The sequence below is a fragment of the Cyprinus carpio genome, chromosome B12 (genome assembly GCF_018340385.1).
Source record: "Cyprinus carpio isolate SPL01 chromosome B12, ASM1834038v1, whole genome shotgun sequence".
NCBI lineage: Eukaryota > Metazoa > Chordata > Actinopteri > Cypriniformes > Cyprinidae > Cyprinus > Cyprinus carpio.
Window position 1 is genome coordinate 18,581,678 of NC_056608.1, and position 19,997 is coordinate 18,601,674.

A 19,997-nucleotide genomic window follows, 5' to 3' on the forward strand; every position below is an offset into this window, starting at 1 on the left:
TTTTAACTTTTTATATATGCATCAAAACGTCTACACTTTTCATCTTGTCAGTGCACCTGTTGTACTGAACTCTCCCATGTCTCTTCTGAGTTTTTTCTAGTCATTTTTGCTATCATTTATACAAGACCTGAATTTTAAAAGCGTGGGTTTTCTTTGTAATTTTTTCTCCTGTTCCATAATCCAGAAACAACTTTGAAGAATCCATGATTTCCCCAAAATGTATGAACACTGTGGCACAATCAAAATATTGGTATGTTGGTCTGACTGAACCAGGCCACACAACAACATCGACTCAACTCAATGGGAGGCATTCAAAATTATGTTTGAATTGAACATAAAAAAAAGTTTAGGAATGCTTCTACTTTTAAGTATTAAAATAGGGTCACAATAGGGTCAAATAGTTATATATAAAAAAACTGTTATATTATGTATACTAACAAAATTGTTATAACATTCATAAAAATGTAAAAGTGTAAGTGCAACATTTGCTTAAAATTAGATTATTGTAACATTTAGTATATATTATTACAAATTATTATATTAAATATGCATAATGTATTATGCAGGAATGTATTCTCTTTCTTTAAAAGAAAGAATTCTTTTTAAAATATTATTTTTATTAAAATAAGCTCACTGTTTAAACACCATCCACATTCTTAAAAGTATTTTTTATGCACAAGATGGTTTTTATTCTCTCTCCTCTGTTATCCGTTATACTTTAATAATTCCATGCTAATTCATTTTTCACAATTGTAACTAGTAGGTTACTGTGTTTCATTGTTTCTCTCTTACTTTGGGATGAAATATAACCTGGACATGTTTTCATGCGTTTTACCCGTCTCCTTCTATAGTGACTTTCAGTAGAAGCCATGTGCCATTTCTGTGAGGCATGAAGGAGGAGAGATCAGGAAAGTACATGAGGTGACAGAAAATTACAGAGAAAAAGAGAATGTCCCGAATTTGCTGAAAATGTGAGGCCTTTGAAAAATTACATAGCACGAGCACTAATATTACCTCAGGGTCAGTTATTGTGTTATTTTTGTTGCGTATGTTTTCCTGCCCTGTTTTCCAGCACATGCAGTGCAGAGAGGGAGGGAAGAACATTACAGTTTCTATTCTGGATTAGGTTGTGAATGAACAGCTCTCTCTTTCTCTCTTCCGACTTTCTCGCTCCTATTCTTTTCTACCAAAATAGCTTTAATAAAAGATAATGGAGCCTTGATAGAGATTATCCTATCAAATCCTGGATTCAATAATATGTTCATTATTTTCTAATCCAGCACCAGATTTACTGTGTGTAATTTTTTTATTTCAGTGCTTATAATTGTGGTCAACAGGTGCTATTTAGGTCTTGTATACAGCCATACTACTCTTTGGGTTAAGAAGCACATTAGATATTTGCTAATAAATTGATGTTAAGTTTAATTGCAGCGCCTTCTTGTGGAATAAATATGCTACTGCTTAACTTATTGCATTATACACTGTTTTTATACAGTCTATGGTTATACACTGTATAAATGCTGCAAAAAAAATAAAATAACCATAAGGCAACATAATGCATTCAGTTAAAATTAAATGAGTCTTTGTTTAGCCAATTTGGAATTCATCATTTAGTAAAATGCAAAAATGTCTTTCTCTAAGATAATAAATTCTGGGAAGCTAAAGTTTTTTTTTCAATACATTGTCAAATTTTCATTCACACATAGATAATACAACGCGGATTCTGCAGTCTTTGCTTCTGAAGAAAACATCTTGCAATGCAGTGATAAAATGTGCAGTAGTCTTATACTGATGCACGTGGACCTCAATAATAGTGACAGTCAACAAACACCATATGCAGTAAAAAGATGACTAACTATCAACAATGAAAACAACAACATAAGCATAGTCAACAAACAGCAAAGCAATAATCGTGTAACAGTAAACACAATTTATTCATGCTGCATTGCATGCTGGGAGATTGCAAAGCCTTAACAAATCATAAAAAATGGTTCAAGATGAAACTGTTTGTTCACACAGCTGTATTAGTGTAGTTAGGACCAAATTTTAGGGGAATATTCTGTCTAATGTAGATTTAAATCTTATTTGTGACTCGAAAAGCCTTGCATGGTAGATAATATAAAGTATAATAATTCTGAGGTATTTCAATGTCTTGCATCTTGTATCGTCTTGAGAACCATAATCGTTTGATTTGTTTTCTGGTTGGGTTTGCCTTCATTTGAGGTCAAAGAGAGTGTAATGGACTTTTGTGCCCTATGATCATGTGACTCATGTGACTGTTTGTGGCAGTTTTGTGGAACAGTGCATGTGTGTGTGTGTTGTATATGCGCAATAGGAGTAGAGGACGTGATTTGTTTTTGACAACTTCCTCTCACAGTCTCTCCAGCAGTGCATATGAAGGTGACAGTACAGGAGTCGCTGCAGGGAGACAGTGCATTAACATTCCGAGACACTTTATTGCTGTGGAAAGGTAGGTGAGAGGATGCTAAGAGGCAGATCTTGTGAAGCTGTTAGTGCTAGACTACATTGCTGGAAAGGGCCATTTCAGTGTCACGATCAATAAATATTGAAACTGTGACAGATTATGGTACATTATTATAATGCTCAACTATTAATTATGAACAGTTCCCCAGGTTTAATAAGAAAAGCTTGTGCTGCCACAAGTGTAATGGCAATATTTAAAGGCAATTCCATTGAAGTGTTTTGTTGTGAAACATAATATTAGGAAATGCTTCAAATCTTGAAATCATCTTTTTCTCAGTTCCCAGTGAATGTCATGGAAACAGGGTTAAATTTAAACTGTAAACACTTTATTTGACTTCTATTCAATGTTTGTGGGTATTTTGCTTCTATTTTAATATTGTTTTATTCAATGGATTTTATGGTCTTTGTATTTCTGTGTGTGTGTGTGTGTGTGTGTGTGTGTGTTGTTTGTGGTTGTTTTGTTTTTATTCTACCCACACATCTAAATTATTTTGCTTAGAATTAGATACTTAGTAAGCACTCGTTGCCATGACAACTGAAAGTTAACAAGAAGTATCCAAGCATCTCAGTATTGCCAGACATTTTTCAGTCCTGTAATTCTCACATTTTTTTCTATCACTAAACAAGTCTCTAATTTTGACTAAGCCAACATTTATTTGAATATTGTATTTTAAAATAACTTTTTTTCTTCTATAATATATTCTAATATTCCTGTGATGGTGGGATGATTTTTTTTCATAATATTGTTGGTGTATTCTTTGTTGTAAAATATTTTATAAATGATTCTGATATGCTGATTTGCTGCTCAAGAAACATTTGTTTTATCATCATAATGATGAAAACTGTTTTGCTGCTTAATATTTTTTGTGGAAACTGAAAATAAAATTCAGGAAAATAAATTCAGGGCTCTTTGATGAATGCAAAAGAGCAGCATTTATTTAAATTAATATTTTAATTGATTTTTTTAATTTTCTGATCCCAAAATATTTAAACTGTAGTTTATATTTAGTTCATTTATTTTATGTATTTAAATATTTAATTACATTAATTAATTAAAAAAAATAATCCTGAAACTTTAAATCACCATGCAAACAAGTCTAATCATTTTTATTTGAACACTGAAGAATGGTCAGAACAAAATGACCCAGACTTGGTGCATTTAATCATCAGTAGGCTGGCATGTAAGTAATAATGTGTTGAATTATGTGTCTGGGGGAAGTAAAAGCAAGCACAAGAGTGTGTCATTATGGCAGTCTGCTACTGTTGAGAACAGAAAGATTTTTCCTCAAGTGCTAGCTTGTGAATATGTCTTGATTTGTCACAAAAAGTGTCAGGTACATATTTCTAAAACTCAAAAACAGCAAAAGCATACAGGGGGGTTTATCACGGTGGGCATCTCTGCAGTATCTGCCTTAGTCCGTGAGGTGGAAGACAAGAGGAACCCGTCTTATAGCACTAGTAGATTTGCTTTAACATACAAGCTTTCTTTTCTTTAGTACTAAGTCAGCAAGTCACTCCCTTTTAAACATGGAAATAATCATGAAATGTCTATCATATTCAGCTGACAAAGAGTGTGACTGCAACGTCAGTGTTTTTCCCATGAAAACACAACGCGTTTCATTACTAAATTACTTTTAAGTTTTTGGCTGATTATCTTTGAGGAAGATTCCCTGTTTGATTTATAGTTTTTAGTCTGCTTTGTGTGATTTCTCAGCCCACATGTTAATAACTCAGCATTCATTTTACTGGTAAACACCAGGCTGCGCTCAATAGCATCAGGCATTTGCCGTCTTCTCTGATGTAACACATACAAACAAAACTTGTGCATCTAATACTGTAGACACTGGCCATAGTTGCTTTAGATTTATGAATATGAGATACTGAAAAAGATGCATGCTTTTTTCAGTAAGACCATGAAAATGAATCAATTTCGCAACTTCAGGTGCTGCAGTGCATTGTCTGATGTTCAACTTAAATTCACACTTTGATGTATTTTTATTGGCTCTTTAATGTCTCAAATTAGTTCCACATTTGTTCTTCAGCAGTCTTAAAGGGTCAGTAAACACCCAAACAAAGGGCTTGTTCAAGAAGTACTTGATGATCCTGTATTGAGGATAATCAGCCATTGGTCACGGTTAAGATGTGACCAATATCCTCCCGGGGGCGAAAAGAGAAAACAATCCTCTGTGTGTAAAAGTAGCTGGAAGGCTTGAACATCCTTCAAACATCCTGAGTCTCTTCCGTCTGCTCTCTTTCTATCGTTCAGATTATTTTATGTTGCCGTTGAAATCAGACCAAAGATTTATATGCAGCTTTTCATAGAGCATAATATATACATTTTTTTTGTTGTTGTTCATGCAGTTTGTATGGAGATTATATTCTTGGAAAAAGTTTGGGGTCATAAGATTTTTGTTTTTGAAAGTTGTCTCTTTTGCCAAGACTGCACTTATTTGATTAACAATAGAGTAAGAGTCATATTATGAAATATTAGTATTACAATTTAAAACAATTGGTTTCTATTTAAATAGATAAAATGTCATTAAATTCTTTGATGCAAAACTGAATTTTCCTTCAAAAATCATTCTTATATGTTGATTTGCTGCTCAAGAAACATTTCTGTTGTTGAAAACATTTTGAAGACACATTGAAGATATTCCATCGCTTTGGTTAAAAGCGTCTTCTAAATGACTAAACGTAAATGTAAAACAGTTTTTAATATTTTTGTGGACACTGTTTGGTTTATGTTGTTTTATAAATGACTAAACGTAAATGTCCAAAACAACAGAATTTTCTTTAAATATATATATATTTTTAATTTTTTTAACAAATATTTTTAAATATATATCTTTACTGTCACTTTTTATCAATTTAATGTATCCCTGCTAAATTTTAATGTATTTAGGTGTATTGTGGTGTATTTAGAACTTCTTTATACTTTATACTATACTATACTATACTATACTATACTATACTGTTTAAAACAAAGCACCATCAAAGAAACTGCACACATTGAATTTTGACAGTTTTACTAGTTGCTTGTTAAAGACACAAACTGAGTACAGAGCTGAAACCAAGCAATAAAAAACAGTTTTTAATATTTTTGTGGACACTTTTGTGGTATAGTTCTTTCAATTTTGTTTTGATATGTGTGGTTTACGGAGTTTGTACAGTTCTTTTTTCCAATGCATAAAAATGTCCTCCCAGAAGTGTCAGAATGGCCTGCCACCCTGAAAGAACTGCTCTCAGAACGATCAAGAAAAAAGCCCCGTGTGTGTTGTTATATTGACACTACCATACTCCCTAAAAGTTCAGACTCCTATCATTTTAAAGCTTCTTTTATAGATTGCTTTTCATGAAATGTTTAGGGTTGTGTGTGTGTGTGTCTGCACGCACACTTAAAAAAAACCCACCCTAAAATCGTAGCTTGACGCTGATTGGTTGTTCGTCATCGCCAGGACACGCCCCGTCTGCGGAGCATGAGGGTTTCACACAGTGACATCCGGCCTCTGCTGTTATTTCAAACAAGCTTTTTATCTCAAGTTTTTTTTAGACGTGGTTTTCGGTGCAGGTCAAAACAGTGAGTTATCAGGTTAAAGTGTAAGGTCTGCTAAACCGCCAGCAGGTAATTGCTCCGAACACAAGTGCAGCGCATGAGCTCGCTGTGATCATGGTGCTGAAATCTGAAGATGGAATCGGTGAGTGGATCTTATAACTTTTCTTATTTGCAGTGGCCAGTGGTGTTTACATATCATTGTTGTGGCTTGGTTTTTGTCTCCTGTCATTTGGGCTGTTGTATGTTAATGGAAAGGGAGTCGATCGATATCCAACAGGTCCATTCTTTCTGAAGGGAAATGTGTAACGATGTTTGTGAATGAATCATTCGTTCGATTCGGATCTTATTGGTGAATCGATTCAACCGTTGCACAAGACCAATCTGTGCTGCGTTTTCCAACAGCAGCGTTCCGTCGTTAGTGTTCAATGGAACTTTTGGAAAACACACCCCTGAAAGATTATTTCACGCTGTTGTTTTTCGAGTCAGCATCACAGTGAATAGTATAACTGAGCTGTCTTTTCGATTCGTTAACCGAGAACCAATGCTTGAGCTGATAATGAGAGACAGTTTGACTCGTTTGGTGAAAAGTTATTGTATTGCATATATAATTTACTTACAAATAAAAGTTACAGGAAATAATTTTGTTTTAATGTAACTGATTTAGCAATTCTTTTTTAAACTGCTATTTGAAATTAACTGTTTGAAAGAATTTATTCAAAGAAATTAGACTCAAAACTATATTCACTGCAATGCACAGTGTAAAGTGGTGCTATCTATCTATCTATCTATCTATCTATCTATCTATCTATCTATCTATCTATCTAAGCCTATTATAATTATTTTAGCTCATTCTATGGATGTTGTTATCATGGTGTTTCTGAGTGAGTTGGAATCATTTCCCAGCCCTCCATGAGAGGGTTAGGATGGCAACAAAATTGCTCAAAATGCATAATAGAATGATCAAAGAAAGAGTTGCTCAGTTTTCTTTCAGAAACAAGCAATAGTAAAGTAGTTTTGATTTTTAATGTTTGATTGGAAAAGTCTTTTTTCACTCTTTGCCTCTCTCCCTTTTGTCCATTCAGATGTGAGTTATGCATGTGCTGACACAGAGCCGCTCAGTCTCATATGAGACAAACAGGATGCTCTGTTCAGAAATAGCATGGTCACACTACTGACAGACGTAATGAACCGATGAGGGATAAATGATAATGCCCTGATGTTGCATATCAGTTTGTTAAAGAATGTTTATTTTCAGCTTTATTATCTTGATTTATGTTTTATTCCTTTTCGACAATATTTTTGGATGCAGTAGTGGTCGACCGATATTGTTTTTTTGAGAGCTGATGCCGATATCTTGGAAAGCAGGGGGGCCGATAGCCGATATAATTAATTGAATTAACATTTAAGAAATTTGAAATAATTTGACAGTGGATTAAAAAATAAATGTGAAAAATAAAAATACTTATACTTTAGATGACAAAGTATTTTTCACAAATAAATAAATATTTAATAAAAATATAATTAAAAAGGAAATAGGCCTAAATACTGTAACCAACAGGGCACTCGGTATTCTGGGAAGTTTGTGTGCATTGGGAATCATATTTTTCACATAAAGCCAGGGTAATACTCATTTTACATACAGCACACAGAGAGAATGACATGAATATGACAGTGGACAAATGCATAAAGTGCAGCATAATTTGAAATCATGAGTTTATAATTTAAATCATTCAATTCACACGGATCGACCGTCACACAGAGAACACGCGATCATGCTGGATAAAAATGCACACTTCACAAGATCTCACAGCTGGATTTGACTGAGTTTGCAAGGTTTGTGATATTAAATGTTCATTAGTCATTCAAAGATTTGTTTAAATTATATAAATGCGTATTTGCAGAGCAGATCAATTAAGTCGCTTTAGTGTACACTTTAGTGTCTTCTTTCTATTCCCTTTTTTTCTAAACATCTCTTTCAGTATTTTTTTTTTTTTAAATCATTTCTTAATTTTTTCTTTAATGCTTCCAGTGCTGTTTTTTTCTTTAGTTTGTGTTTCTGTAGTTAAACTTTTTATTGACCTGTCAGTTAAATAATAATACTAATAATAATAATGCACCTGTTCTGTTTAAAAAATAATAGATTTAATATATTTTTGTACATTTTGATTGAATATTGACTAAAATGTTTATTTTAAAGTTTATCATAATTTGTCATAAATTGTTTTTATACACATTTCTATTATATTGGCCATAATTTTTTTTTACTGTGGGTCCATAAGATTTTTACAATGTTTTTAAAATAAATATTTAATACTCACCAAGTCTGCTTTAATTTGATCAAAAATGTGGTTAAACAGTAATATTGTGAAATATTACAATTTAAAAGTACTGTTTTGTATTTTAATATATTTTAAAATGTTATTTATTTCTGTGATGGCAAAGCTGAACTTTAAGAAGCCATTGCAGTATGACATGATCTTTTAGAAATCATTGGTGCTGCTCAAGAATAATTGTTTATTATTATCAATGTTTTTCCATTTTTTAAAAAAATGTATATTGTGTAATTGTGTAGTGAAAAATTTTGTTGAAATTGTGATAAATTAAATAGCCTATAGAAACCTTTTGTAACACTTAATGCCTTTACTGTCAGTTTTGATAAATATAAGGCATCCTTGCTGAATAGAAAAAAAAAAACTTACTTAATCCAACTTTTTAAATGGTAGAGTACATTGAAATAGCACATGGGGCAATTCTGTACAGCCACAGTGTGGAGCTCTTGAGTGTGCTGAAATGAGTATGTGTGCTGGGGGAGGAGACAAGAGGAGAGGGTTACAGAGAGCGATAAAGAGAAAGAACATGAGGAGGAGAGGAGGGGGTCATTTTCTGAAACAGCAGAGTTTGTGGCGAGAGCAGAACAGTCGAGATCTCAAACTGGCCACCTCATCTTCCAGTAGCATCACTTCCACTCACACATGGAGCGCTGGAGATTACTGAAAGATCTTGTGAGTTAGGCTTCTGCTGGTATTTCTGGGTGACAATAACACATGAAGGTGCATTTATTCAGCTTAATGGATTAAAAAAAAAGAACTGGGAAGCTGGAATTGTGAAGGCTTAGAACTGTCATTCAGCACTACAGGATTACTTCTCACAGGTATGTTGCTATTTTTATTTTTGGGCATTTACAGTCATTTGTTTTCATTCATAATTTGACTAATTTCTTAAATGTAGCAGTGCATGTGCCACATCTTATAAATCGAATGCACACTTTGACAAACCCAATGCCAGTTTGTTTTGCTGGCCTGTGGATGGCTTTTCCCCTCACTAGTTGAATAGTCATCATAGATTGAGAGTCAGTGTGACATCAAGAAACTCGTGGCAGCCACAGGACTTGTAGCCTGTTTAGATGGAGGCTTTGTATGAGCTTCTGGGATGAGTTGATTACGCTGTTATTCTGATCTGTGGCTTGTGTTCTTCAGCTGCCTTTCTTATCAGTGTGTTTGCAGAGACAGTGCTTAGACAGAGCAAGTGGTGGGTGTTCTTGTATCAACTGATGTTTGAACCAAGATACTTGGTAGTTGCGGTTTTGTGGTATATATTGGCTCTGTGGCAAAACCTGGTAAGCTGCCTTCTAAGGCCTTAAAGGGATACTCCACCCCAAAATGAAAAATTTGTCATTAATCACTTACCCCCATGGTGTTCCAAACCCATAAAAGCTCAGTTCGTCTTCGGAACACAATTTAAGATATTTTGGATGAAAACCGGAAGGCCTGTGACTGTCCCATAGACTGCCAAGTAAATAACAGTGTCAAGGTCCATAAAAGGTATGAAAGTTGTTGTCAGAATACTCCATCTGCCATCAGACGTGTAATCTGGGTTATATGAAGCGACGGGAACACTTTTTGTAAGCGAAGAAAACAAAAATAATTCCTTTGTCAGCAGTCTCCTCTGTGTCTCTCCATATCACTGTACGCTCTTCTGTATCATCTGCGCTACAAGGATGCACTGTTTTCTTTCAAATCAAAGCTAAATACACATAGAAACAGCACATCCTTGTGGCGCAGATGATACAGAAGAACATACGCAGTATACGGTGATATTGAGAGACACAGAGGAGACTGTGGACAAAGGAATTGTTTAATAAAGTTGTTGTTTTTTTTTTATTCGCTTACAAAAAGTGTTCCCATCACTTCATATAACTCAGATTGCACGTCTGATGGCAGATGGAGTATTCTGACGACAACTTTCATACCTTTTATCGACCTTGACACTGTTATTTATTTGGCAGTCTATGGGACAGTCACAGGCCTCCCGGTTTTCTTCGAAAATATCTTAAATTGTGTTCCGAAGATGAACGGAGCTTTTATGGGTTTGGAACGACATGGGGGTAAGTGATTAATGACAAAATTGTCATTGTGGTTTGGAGTATCTCTTTAAACCAGTGGTTCCCAATCCTGGTCCTGCAAATTAATTTTCTGCCAGCAGGAGGCGCTTTTAAAGTGGGACAGATAGAGGTTTCTCCGGTAACGCTGTACACAAAGCAGTGTTCTGCTCACAAATGCTGCTTTATCAGGCATTACAGGTGAGATGAAATAAAAAATGACATCGAAATTGGTATATCATACAGTGATATAAAAACACCTGTGCCGGTTTTCGATTTTTAAACGTGCAGTGCTCATGTTTATTCAACAAAGTCAAAGCCTTTGGGAAAATATTTGTGGATAAATCAAATAAATCAATGTATGGGAAACCCTGAGATCCCATGAGGTTTAGTTCGACTGAGCTTTGGTTGACCATATTTGAGAGAGCTCTCAGACCCTTGATAGACAGATGAGAATAGTTTTTGTGCACAAAGAAAACAAAAATAACGACTTTATTCAACAATTCTTCTCCTCCGCGTCATCCTGGCGCCATTTTGGAGAGTATCACGATGCATGTGTGTGCTTTCCTCTGCACGTAAACAAGGTGCAGCACATGCGTGTTCTACATCAACAGCAGTGTGCACATGCATTGTTTACATGCAGATTAAAGCATGTGCATGCATTAATTAGATTGAACTTCTTTTAGAAGCATGTTTCTAGTCAGCTTTTTTTTTATTTTATCTGGGCACTTGTTGCAGTGGATTATGGGATTGCCTCCTCCATAAAGGATGCATGTGATGTTACCTTATTTGACCCAAGTGAGGTATTTTGGAAAGCAGCCCGAAGCTTGCTACCTACCACTGCTTCGGATGTTTGATTTCTTGACATGCTTTCTGCTCTCCAAGTCTGAAACCAAAACTGGGGTTCGCAGGATAAAGGATCATTCGCAGCAGACATGGCTAATAAGAGATGTTTGGCTAGCATTTTTCCAGGGAAAACAACCTCTGTGTTCTACATGTTTCCTTTGGACCTTTACAATGTCAAGCTGACAGCACGTAGCCAGTGACTTGATTAATGACAGCACATTCCTCTGCCCCTGCGGTGTGTTTGCAGGGGTGACACGTCTGGTATTTAGTGAGTGTGTTGAATTGACCTGGTCAGCAGAGACAGTATGTTAGGCATGGCATCTTGGCTCACGCCGTGGGTCAGTGTGGCAGAATAAAATATGATGAGATAAAATGGGCAAATGTTGTAGTATTACTGGTTTGTTTGAATGTAGAAAGTATCATTTATAGACTGTCTTCTGCCTGTTTTTCCATTCATGAAGGTATTAAAGTATAGTCATTTGGTGGCGACGTGCACATGAGCAATGGTTCGCGTGATTATGGCCTGCTCTGACAGTCACATGGCTGTGCCGTGAGAGATCTGTAGGGTGATGCACTGCTGTGAATGTGCCAAGAGGTGCCACCGCTAGTGACACTGAGCCAGAGCTGGATCACATTACCCAGGAGTGCTTGCCCTAGTTTGATATCTCGTTTTAGAAACGTATCTGGCACTTAGAGGATGTGATGATACAGTGATTCCACTAAGAATCAATCTTTATTACTTTGACTTATATCATGCACCTTTTTTTTGTATTAGTAATTTTAGTACTTCACTTACTAACAAACATACTTATTTCAGTTAGTTGCCAAGACAGTCTTTTTAAAGTTTTTTTCAATTTAAGTTGAAGTTTTTCTAATGTTTATATTTGTTAAAATAAAAACGTAATATGTGTATTTTGTCAGGAAGATTTGTGTTTTTTTGTGTGTGTGTGTTTTCTTTTATGTCTGTTCACGACCTTCTCTCTAACTTTCTTTTATGTGTTGATTTTGAGAACATAATAAGTGTTAAAAATCTTAGATTTAAGTTACATATGTGTTGAAGTGACCATTTCATAGTACCCCTCTATTAAGCTGTAATGCTGAACAGAGGTCTGAGGCAATACACAAAACATAAAAGCCCACAAGAGACACCCCACCTCCCATAAAACTGCAGCCACGTGGCTTGCAAACTCTTTGACATCAATTTAGAGCGGCTTCTCCCTGAAGATTTATATGCTCATATCGATGTCAAAGGCAGACATGTGTCTCTGCGGCAGTGGCACCTGCCTGCGAGTTCGGACCAACATTTGACTTGGAAATTAATAGTACCTTTCCTGGGGTTGAGAGCATTCCAGCTTGGATTAAAAACCTTGTTGCCACGGCCCAACATGGAACCAGGGATGCCCAGCTTCAGCTTATGAATTTGGATAACTCAAGCCAGGCTTGAAGCTGCAATATTGATTTCATGAATAAACATGTTTGTATCAAACCAGCTACTGGCAACTGGTGTGATGTTTGACTGGCTTGCTTTTATTCTCACTCTTAATTTACATTCATGAGATGATTTGGTCTTTTTGACAGTCTGTTATTAATCTTGAGATTGAGGCTAAAGACCCTATAATCAGAATTTAGTTTATGTCTAATCATTTATTCTTATTCTCCTAAAAAAGGACATAAAACTGCACATGTAATGATGTTTTTCTGTTCTTGGTAAGTTGATTAAACACATTAATTAATTACTTATCCTGCATTGTAGATTTTTGTCCAATCAGATACTCCCTTGGATGACAATGTCCCTCCCCAAATACTAACAGCAATGGACTAGTAAGTAGCAAATTAAAAGATGTGAATCTAACTAAAGCCTATTGGTGTTTTTTAAAAAAAAAAAAGAAAAAAGAATTTGCTTTTTTTAAGGGATTGGTGAAATATTGCTTTAAGTCTGTAATTTTTTTAAACATAATTTTTGGTCTCAAAAGCCTTACCTTGAGTCTTTAATTGGCTCCATCTCAGCTTGTTTTCTCAGCACACATGAATATTAAACCAGGACTTTGGCTTCTAATAATTCATTAGGAGTGTGCTAATGAAATGCTAATGCAGTTTTAACATAAACGCTGTTGTGTTTTCAATGGCAAGCGCATGAGGAAGCATTAGGCTCATAACTGCCTGGATGTGTGCAGATGCATAATGGGCCTCCAATGGGTACCATTTGTAGTGTCATGTATATGTATGAAGATACTCAAACGTCAACCTGCTGTGAGTTTATCCGTGTTTATCAGTGGCCCACTGGCCACACTTTATTTGACAATATATTGTGGCGACTAACTTGAAAGCTTCCGTTAATAATGCTGTCTATGCTGCAAGCAACTGTGCTGATTATAATGCAGTGTAAACAGATTTGTTGATTATAATGGTTGCATTCCAGTTTTGTCACTGCACGCCAAATTGCAGAAAAGGTGTAAACATGTTTAATATACATAATTGGTAGAGTTATCTGAGTAATTGAGAAATGGTTTTGAAGTTCATTGTCGTATTTCTTATTAATAATCACAGTGCAAAATATCCAAATACAAAATACTGTACTGTGTGTGCACATTCTACTTAGCATCAGTGGTTTGTGTTAAAAGTAGAGCTGCACCATTCTGGATAAAATGGGAATCACAATTTTTTTTTTTTTTTGTCTCAAATAGAGATCACGATTCTTCCACAGTTCTGAACTAAACAAAATAATGAGTGGCAAAATATTAATGCTGCAGTCTGTTTAAAAGTGTTTATTTAATTTGAATGTATTATTAAATATTTTAATATATATGTATTTAAAATATATTTAATACCCCAATTTTTAATATTAAAATTATGAAAAAGTGGTTTGAATGCATGATTCAATGACTCATAAATACTTCATTTGTTTCTTTACTGGATTAATCAGCATTTTTGAACAAATCTCTTGAATGAATGATTCAAGGACAAATACATTTTTACAGTCCCTTAATGCCACGTAGTGGTGAAACAATGCAGTCGACACACACATTATTTGAAGTGCCAGTTACTTTCAAAAGATGACTCTGTTTCGATCGCTACCATAGACATCAATGTTTATATCTGAACTATAAACTTTCATCCCTGTATTTCTATGTTAATATGAATGACTGTAAGCCAGAAATAATACTGTGTAGTTGAAAAGATTTTTTTGTGAAGCTGTTTCTTACCCAAACATGGTAAATATCTGCACGGGAGAATCGTTGTCATTCAAAAATGCAATCGCATTAGTGTTTAAATTATGATCGCAATTTTTTTAACTATTAATCATGCAGCTCTAAAGCACATGTTATAACATACAATTTAACTTAGCCTGAGTTTGACTGTTGAATGTGTCTTCATATGCTGTAAAGAAAAGTTAGCATGCAAAAAGCATTTCTAGATGAATTTATGTGTAAAATATATTAACACTTCCTATATTTTGGAAAATGTTAAGGGTTCCTTAAAGATGGCTAGCACTTTTATATGTTTTAATGAATGAAGTTATTGAAAATATGAGGTAGGCTACAGTAGGTCTAAAACAGCCATTGTCAGTGGTTACTGTGCATTTAAATGCCAAATGAAAATTAAGTGTGATTACCTAGGTCATTTTCTAAAAGTGGCCACTGAGTGATGCAATTTGAGGATCTATGATTTAGAAATTTTATTTTGTCTTTGGTTGGTGATTAAATTGTGCTGTTGAGTGTTGTCTGTTCGGTTTGCCTGGGTTTGGATGCCTTAAATACCAAGAATCCTTCATTAAATTCTTTAGGCGACTCATATGATTCAACATGTTTGAATTCCAGCTAGAAAATCACAGTTAACCTTTTCCTGTTCAGATGGGAGTTGGCCCTGAGGACCAAATATAATATGGTATATTGTATTATATTTATATATTATATTATACATGTAATTTGGGGCAAAATTAAAGGGCATTTAGATTGTTACAAAAAATTTATTTAAAAGAAATGCTGTTCTTCACACCAGTATAAACCTTTTTTTTAATCATTTCCTCACCCTTGTGTCTTTCAACAGAAGATTTCTGAGTGAGGTGTCACTTTAAGACTGTAAGATTTCCTCCAGTTGTGCTCTAAGCTGCTTTTTCCATAGATGTAAATCCATATCCAAACAAGTGATGCCTGTATATTTGTGGAAAAATGCTTGTAGTGCAGTTGACTTTTTGTTGAAACTCCATAATGTTTGTGATTAAGACATCTTATCCCAGTTCCTCTGAAATGATCCTCTGTGATGGATGCCCTTTATAGCGGCTCAACTCACTCCTACCTGAGTGACCTTGTCTTCCTGTTTGACATCGGCTCCAGGAACATGTGTCCTGCTTGTAAACTCCAGCCTCACCTGAGGCGAGACTAATGGATTTCCGCTGCAGGTTGCAATACCAATTTCTGCAAAATCAGGGGGTGGATGGGCTGCTTTTTGGACTGGCATTCTGCTCACAGACTGCCTGTCAAACATCCCGGAGTTCAGCAGGAAAATGCATGCAGTGCGTTGCCACAGCGACAAGCAGTCGCTCCGAAACATGGTTATCCATGTGATTGGTGAGGACGACCATGTGGGCAGGCTGTAGGTTTTGTCTTTATCACGATGGTGACGTTGAGCTAATGTCGGAGCCTGATGGTTTGTGATCTTTTTGAGAAGGTGTAAATGGAACAAGGAATCAATTAGTCTACGGGCCTCTAGTAGGGTCTCTGTAGGTCCCCTGCAGGGTCAGGCTGCCATACGGGCCACCAGGAAGGGATTTAATGAGGTCACATGAAAGGTGAGGGTCTTTTGTTTTTATTTATATTAACAGTCAGCTGATCATGTGGCTAGGTTAGGTCATGGTTGAGATTAAATGCCTTTATCTTGTCATACTTTTTACGAGTTTTTCAGAACCAAGGGAATGTGCCCGTTTTTTTTTAAAAAAAGGTCTGGTGTCGTTGTTGAGATTAAATGCCTTTATCTTGTTACGAGTTTTTCAGAATCAAGGCCTCATGTCGTTCCAAACCCGTGAGACCTCCGTTCATCTTCGGGAATACAGTATAAGATATTTTAGATTTAGTCTGAGAGCTTTCTGTCCCTTCATTGAGAATGTATGTACGGTATACTGTCCACGTCCAGAAAGGAAACAAAAAACATCTTCAAAGTAGTCCATGTGACATCAGAGGGTCCGTTAGAATTTTTTGAAGCATCGAAAATACATTTTGGTCCAAAAATATCAAAAACTACGTCTTTATTCAGCATTGACTTCTCTCCCGGGTCTCACAGCACATCCGGTTCGCGAACGAATCACTCGATGTAACCGGATCTTCTTGAACCAGTTCACCAACTGAATCGTTTGAAACGGTTCGCGTCAACAATAAGCATTAATCCACAAATGACTTAAGCTGTTAACTTTTTTAACATGGCTGACACTCCCTCTGAGTTCAAATAAACCAATATCCCGGAGTAATTCATTTACTCAAACAGTACACTGACTGAACCGAGCCAGATAACGAACGAAACATTGACTCGTTCTCGAGTCAAGAACCGGTTGCATCGGTTTTCGGATCACCGGTAGTGATGGGAAGTTCTGTTCTTCTCCGCGAACCGGTTCTTTCGGACAGTTTGATTCAATAAACCGGTTGAAGAAAACGGTTCACCAGTTCTTTTGCGCTCGACGTAATGACTTCATTGGCGATGTTTGCCCTTGATTCAAGCCTTCGGTTTACCTGCGCTCATAACATTAGCACAAAATCAGTTCAGAATCAATCACCAAAAGAAACAGTTCGGTTCAGACGCGCTCTGTGTAAGTCTGCTTCACGCATGCGCAGTATCATCAGCTCCTCGGTTCTCGAATTTCAGGATTAATAAAGAAACGGTTCTTGACTCGAGAACGAGTCAATGTTTCGTTCGTTATCTGGCTCGGTTCAGTCAGTGTACTGTTTGAGTTAATGAATTACTCCGGGATATTGGTTTATTTGAACTCAGAGGGAGTGTCAGCCATGTTAAAAAAGTTAACAGCTTAAGTCATTTGTGGATTAATGCTTATTGTTGACGCGAACCGTTTCAAACGATTCAGTTCGTTTTGGTGAACTGGTTCAAGAAGATCCGGTTACATCGAGTGATTCGTTCGCGAACCGAATGTGCTGTGAACGCGCTCACAACAGACCCGGGAGAGAAGTCAATGCTGAATAAAGTCGTAGTTTTTGATATTTTTGGACCAAAATGTATTTTCGATGCTTCAAAAAATTCTAACGGACCCTCTGATGTCACATGGACTACTTTGAAGATGTTTTTATTACCTTTCTGGATGTGGACAGTATACCGTACATACATTCTCAATGGAGGGACAGGAAGCTCTCGGACTAAATCTAAAATATCTTAAACTGTGTTCCGAAGATGAACGGAGGTCTTACGGGTTTGGAACGACATGAGGGTGAGTCATTAATGACATAATTTTGATTTTTGGGTGAACTATCCCTTTTTTTTTTTTTTTAAAGTTTTTTGATGTCCTATCTATTAAAGAAATGCCCCCATGTTGTTTTTAGATCTGTATTCTATTGAAATAAAGCCATTAATCTCCACGCCAATCATTTTTCAAACATAACTGATAACAAAAATCTGTAATGTTGTGACATTAGTAGTAGATTTAACATAATTTTCTGTAATAAATAATAATGAAAAAAATGTAATTGTAATTTAATTTTAATTATTTGGATGATTATTATAAATGCTTTCTACAACAAAATTAATAACTGTCTGTTAAATTAAATGTAATCATTTATAATTAAAATTTTCACTGTATATTATGATAGCATATAGTTAACTATATTCACTATAGTATTTTTACATCCTTTTTTTCTCAGTAAAATTACAAGCATTTCTTGTTTTCTTCTTTTTTTTTTTAAATACAGAATCTTCTTCAGAGTTTTTTATTCGCAAGTGTCAAAGCAAATCTTCACATTTGAGAAATACTGCATTTAAAGTTCATATATGCTGTATTAAATTCTTAATGTAAAAACACACAAAGATTGAAAAGCAGAGTCTTTCTCTGACTGGCATCAGCCAGACCAAGCAGAATGGTGGGGATGTTGGCCCTCAGCCCAGTATTGAACTGACCTCAGTGCTCTTGAACAAAGCACTTAAGCTGAATTACTTCAGAGAAATCTTTGGGTTTGTGGATGCAAGGTTCATATAAATTATTTGTGTTCTGCAAATTTCAACATCAGGGCTCTCTAGAGCACATCAGAACTGCTGAGCAGAAGGCTTTTCTCTGAAAGACTCTGGCTGGTTTGCCAAGGTTGTGGATCAGCACAGGGACCTTGTAATATATTATATTGATATCTGTGTCATGTTATGATAGTGTTGCATTAAAACAAAAAAAGTTTAGTGTTTATTTATTGAAAATATATACTTAGCTATCTTGTACTGACATGTTTCTTTTCATTAGATTTAGTTCATAAAAGGAGGCTCTATTTACTTGATTAATATTGTAAAATTAATACAATTTAAAAGAACTGTTTCCTATTTGAATATATTTTAAAATGATATATATACCTGTGATAGTAAAGTTGTATTTTCAGCATCATTATTTCTGTCTTCAGTGTCACATGATCCTAATAAATCATTCTAATCTTTATTCACAGGAATAAATTACATTCACAATTATATTACTGTTTTTATTGTATTTCAATTAAATAAATGCAACCTTTGAGACCAAAAACATGAAAAAAATATTAATTATTCCAAACTTTTGACCTGTAGTGTATATATTGTATTACATATGATACATGAAATGATATATTAATGTAAAAAAATGTAATAAAATATTAATTCTTGGTTTGAGAGTATCGTTTGTTGTGAGATAATATTTTCAGATATTTTCAGTTTTGTTTTTCTCCTAACCCATTTGGCCACAACTGAAAAGGTTTAAGCTAGTTTGCGTGATGTTGCCCTGACTGGATGCTACAAATTCTTCGAAATAGCTTTTAGCTTAAAGGAAAAGCATTTAATGAAAAGAACAACTATCCGCTTTGCTCTGAGAACTTCCTGATGTTCTGGACCAGAGGCCCATATAAACAACAACACTGCTGTGTTTTTCGAGCTATTGATTGCTGAGTTGGTTTGTGTCTCAAAGGCAGTGCTTTGCCTCAGGCAGTTTCTCCTGTTCACAATCTCCCTTCGTTCTGTTGCACATCCCTTCATTTTACATCAGTTCTGTTTCCTCTGAAAATATTTTGATTGTCCATGCAACCTCTTAAAAATGTACAAAAATGTTTTGGTCAGGAGACCGCAGCTTGACCGTTTGCATATTTGTGTTTGTACATCTGAACACTCATTGTCTGCTTTTGTTTGTTTCCTAACAAAGTACCGGACGACCTGACGCCAGAGGAGAAGCAGGAACTGGAGAACATTAGGAGACGAAAACAGGAGCTGCTGGAGGACATACAGGTAATATCTTCAAATCATTTCTCTGAAATTTCCACTTTTCTGCCCCAAAAGTCATTTAAATCCAAAGCCAGTGTTGCTGGTTTTAGTGTGTCTGCTCTTTGAACTGATGGATGTCTTATAATGCTAATTAATATCACCAAATCAACCTTATGCCCTTCTACCCCTCTTCTCTTGGCCCTGGTCACGGCAGCTGGAGTGAGGTGGACCTGTAGAGAATAGGAATTGGATCATGGGAGGGGCTTCCATGACCCTGGCTGTACAGTTTTAGTGTACAGGATTGATGGGATGTCCCAC

General features: G+C 35.5%; 1 protein-coding gene across 6 annotated transcripts in view; it reads left to right on the forward strand.

The window, feature by feature from the left end:
* LOC109046093 (cytohesin-1) overlaps positions 1 to 19,997 on the forward strand; it is a 60,392-nt gene that overhangs the window by 23,163 nt on the left and 17,232 nt on the right. For 2 of the 6 annotated variants that reach the window (XM_042735856.1, XM_042735854.1), the window contains exon 2: positions 19,621 to 19,703. The exons of 1 other annotated variant lie outside the window; for it this stretch is intronic. In XM_042735856.1, coding sequence (XP_042591790.1) covers positions 19,621 to 19,703 — 83 coding nt within the window. Of the gene's footprint in view, positions 1 to 5,932; positions 6,180 to 8,911; positions 9,189 to 19,620; positions 19,704 to 19,997 lie in introns of those variants that run through there. 3 more of the 6 variants (XM_042735855.1, XM_042735859.1, XM_042735857.1) reach the window with 3 other exon arrangements.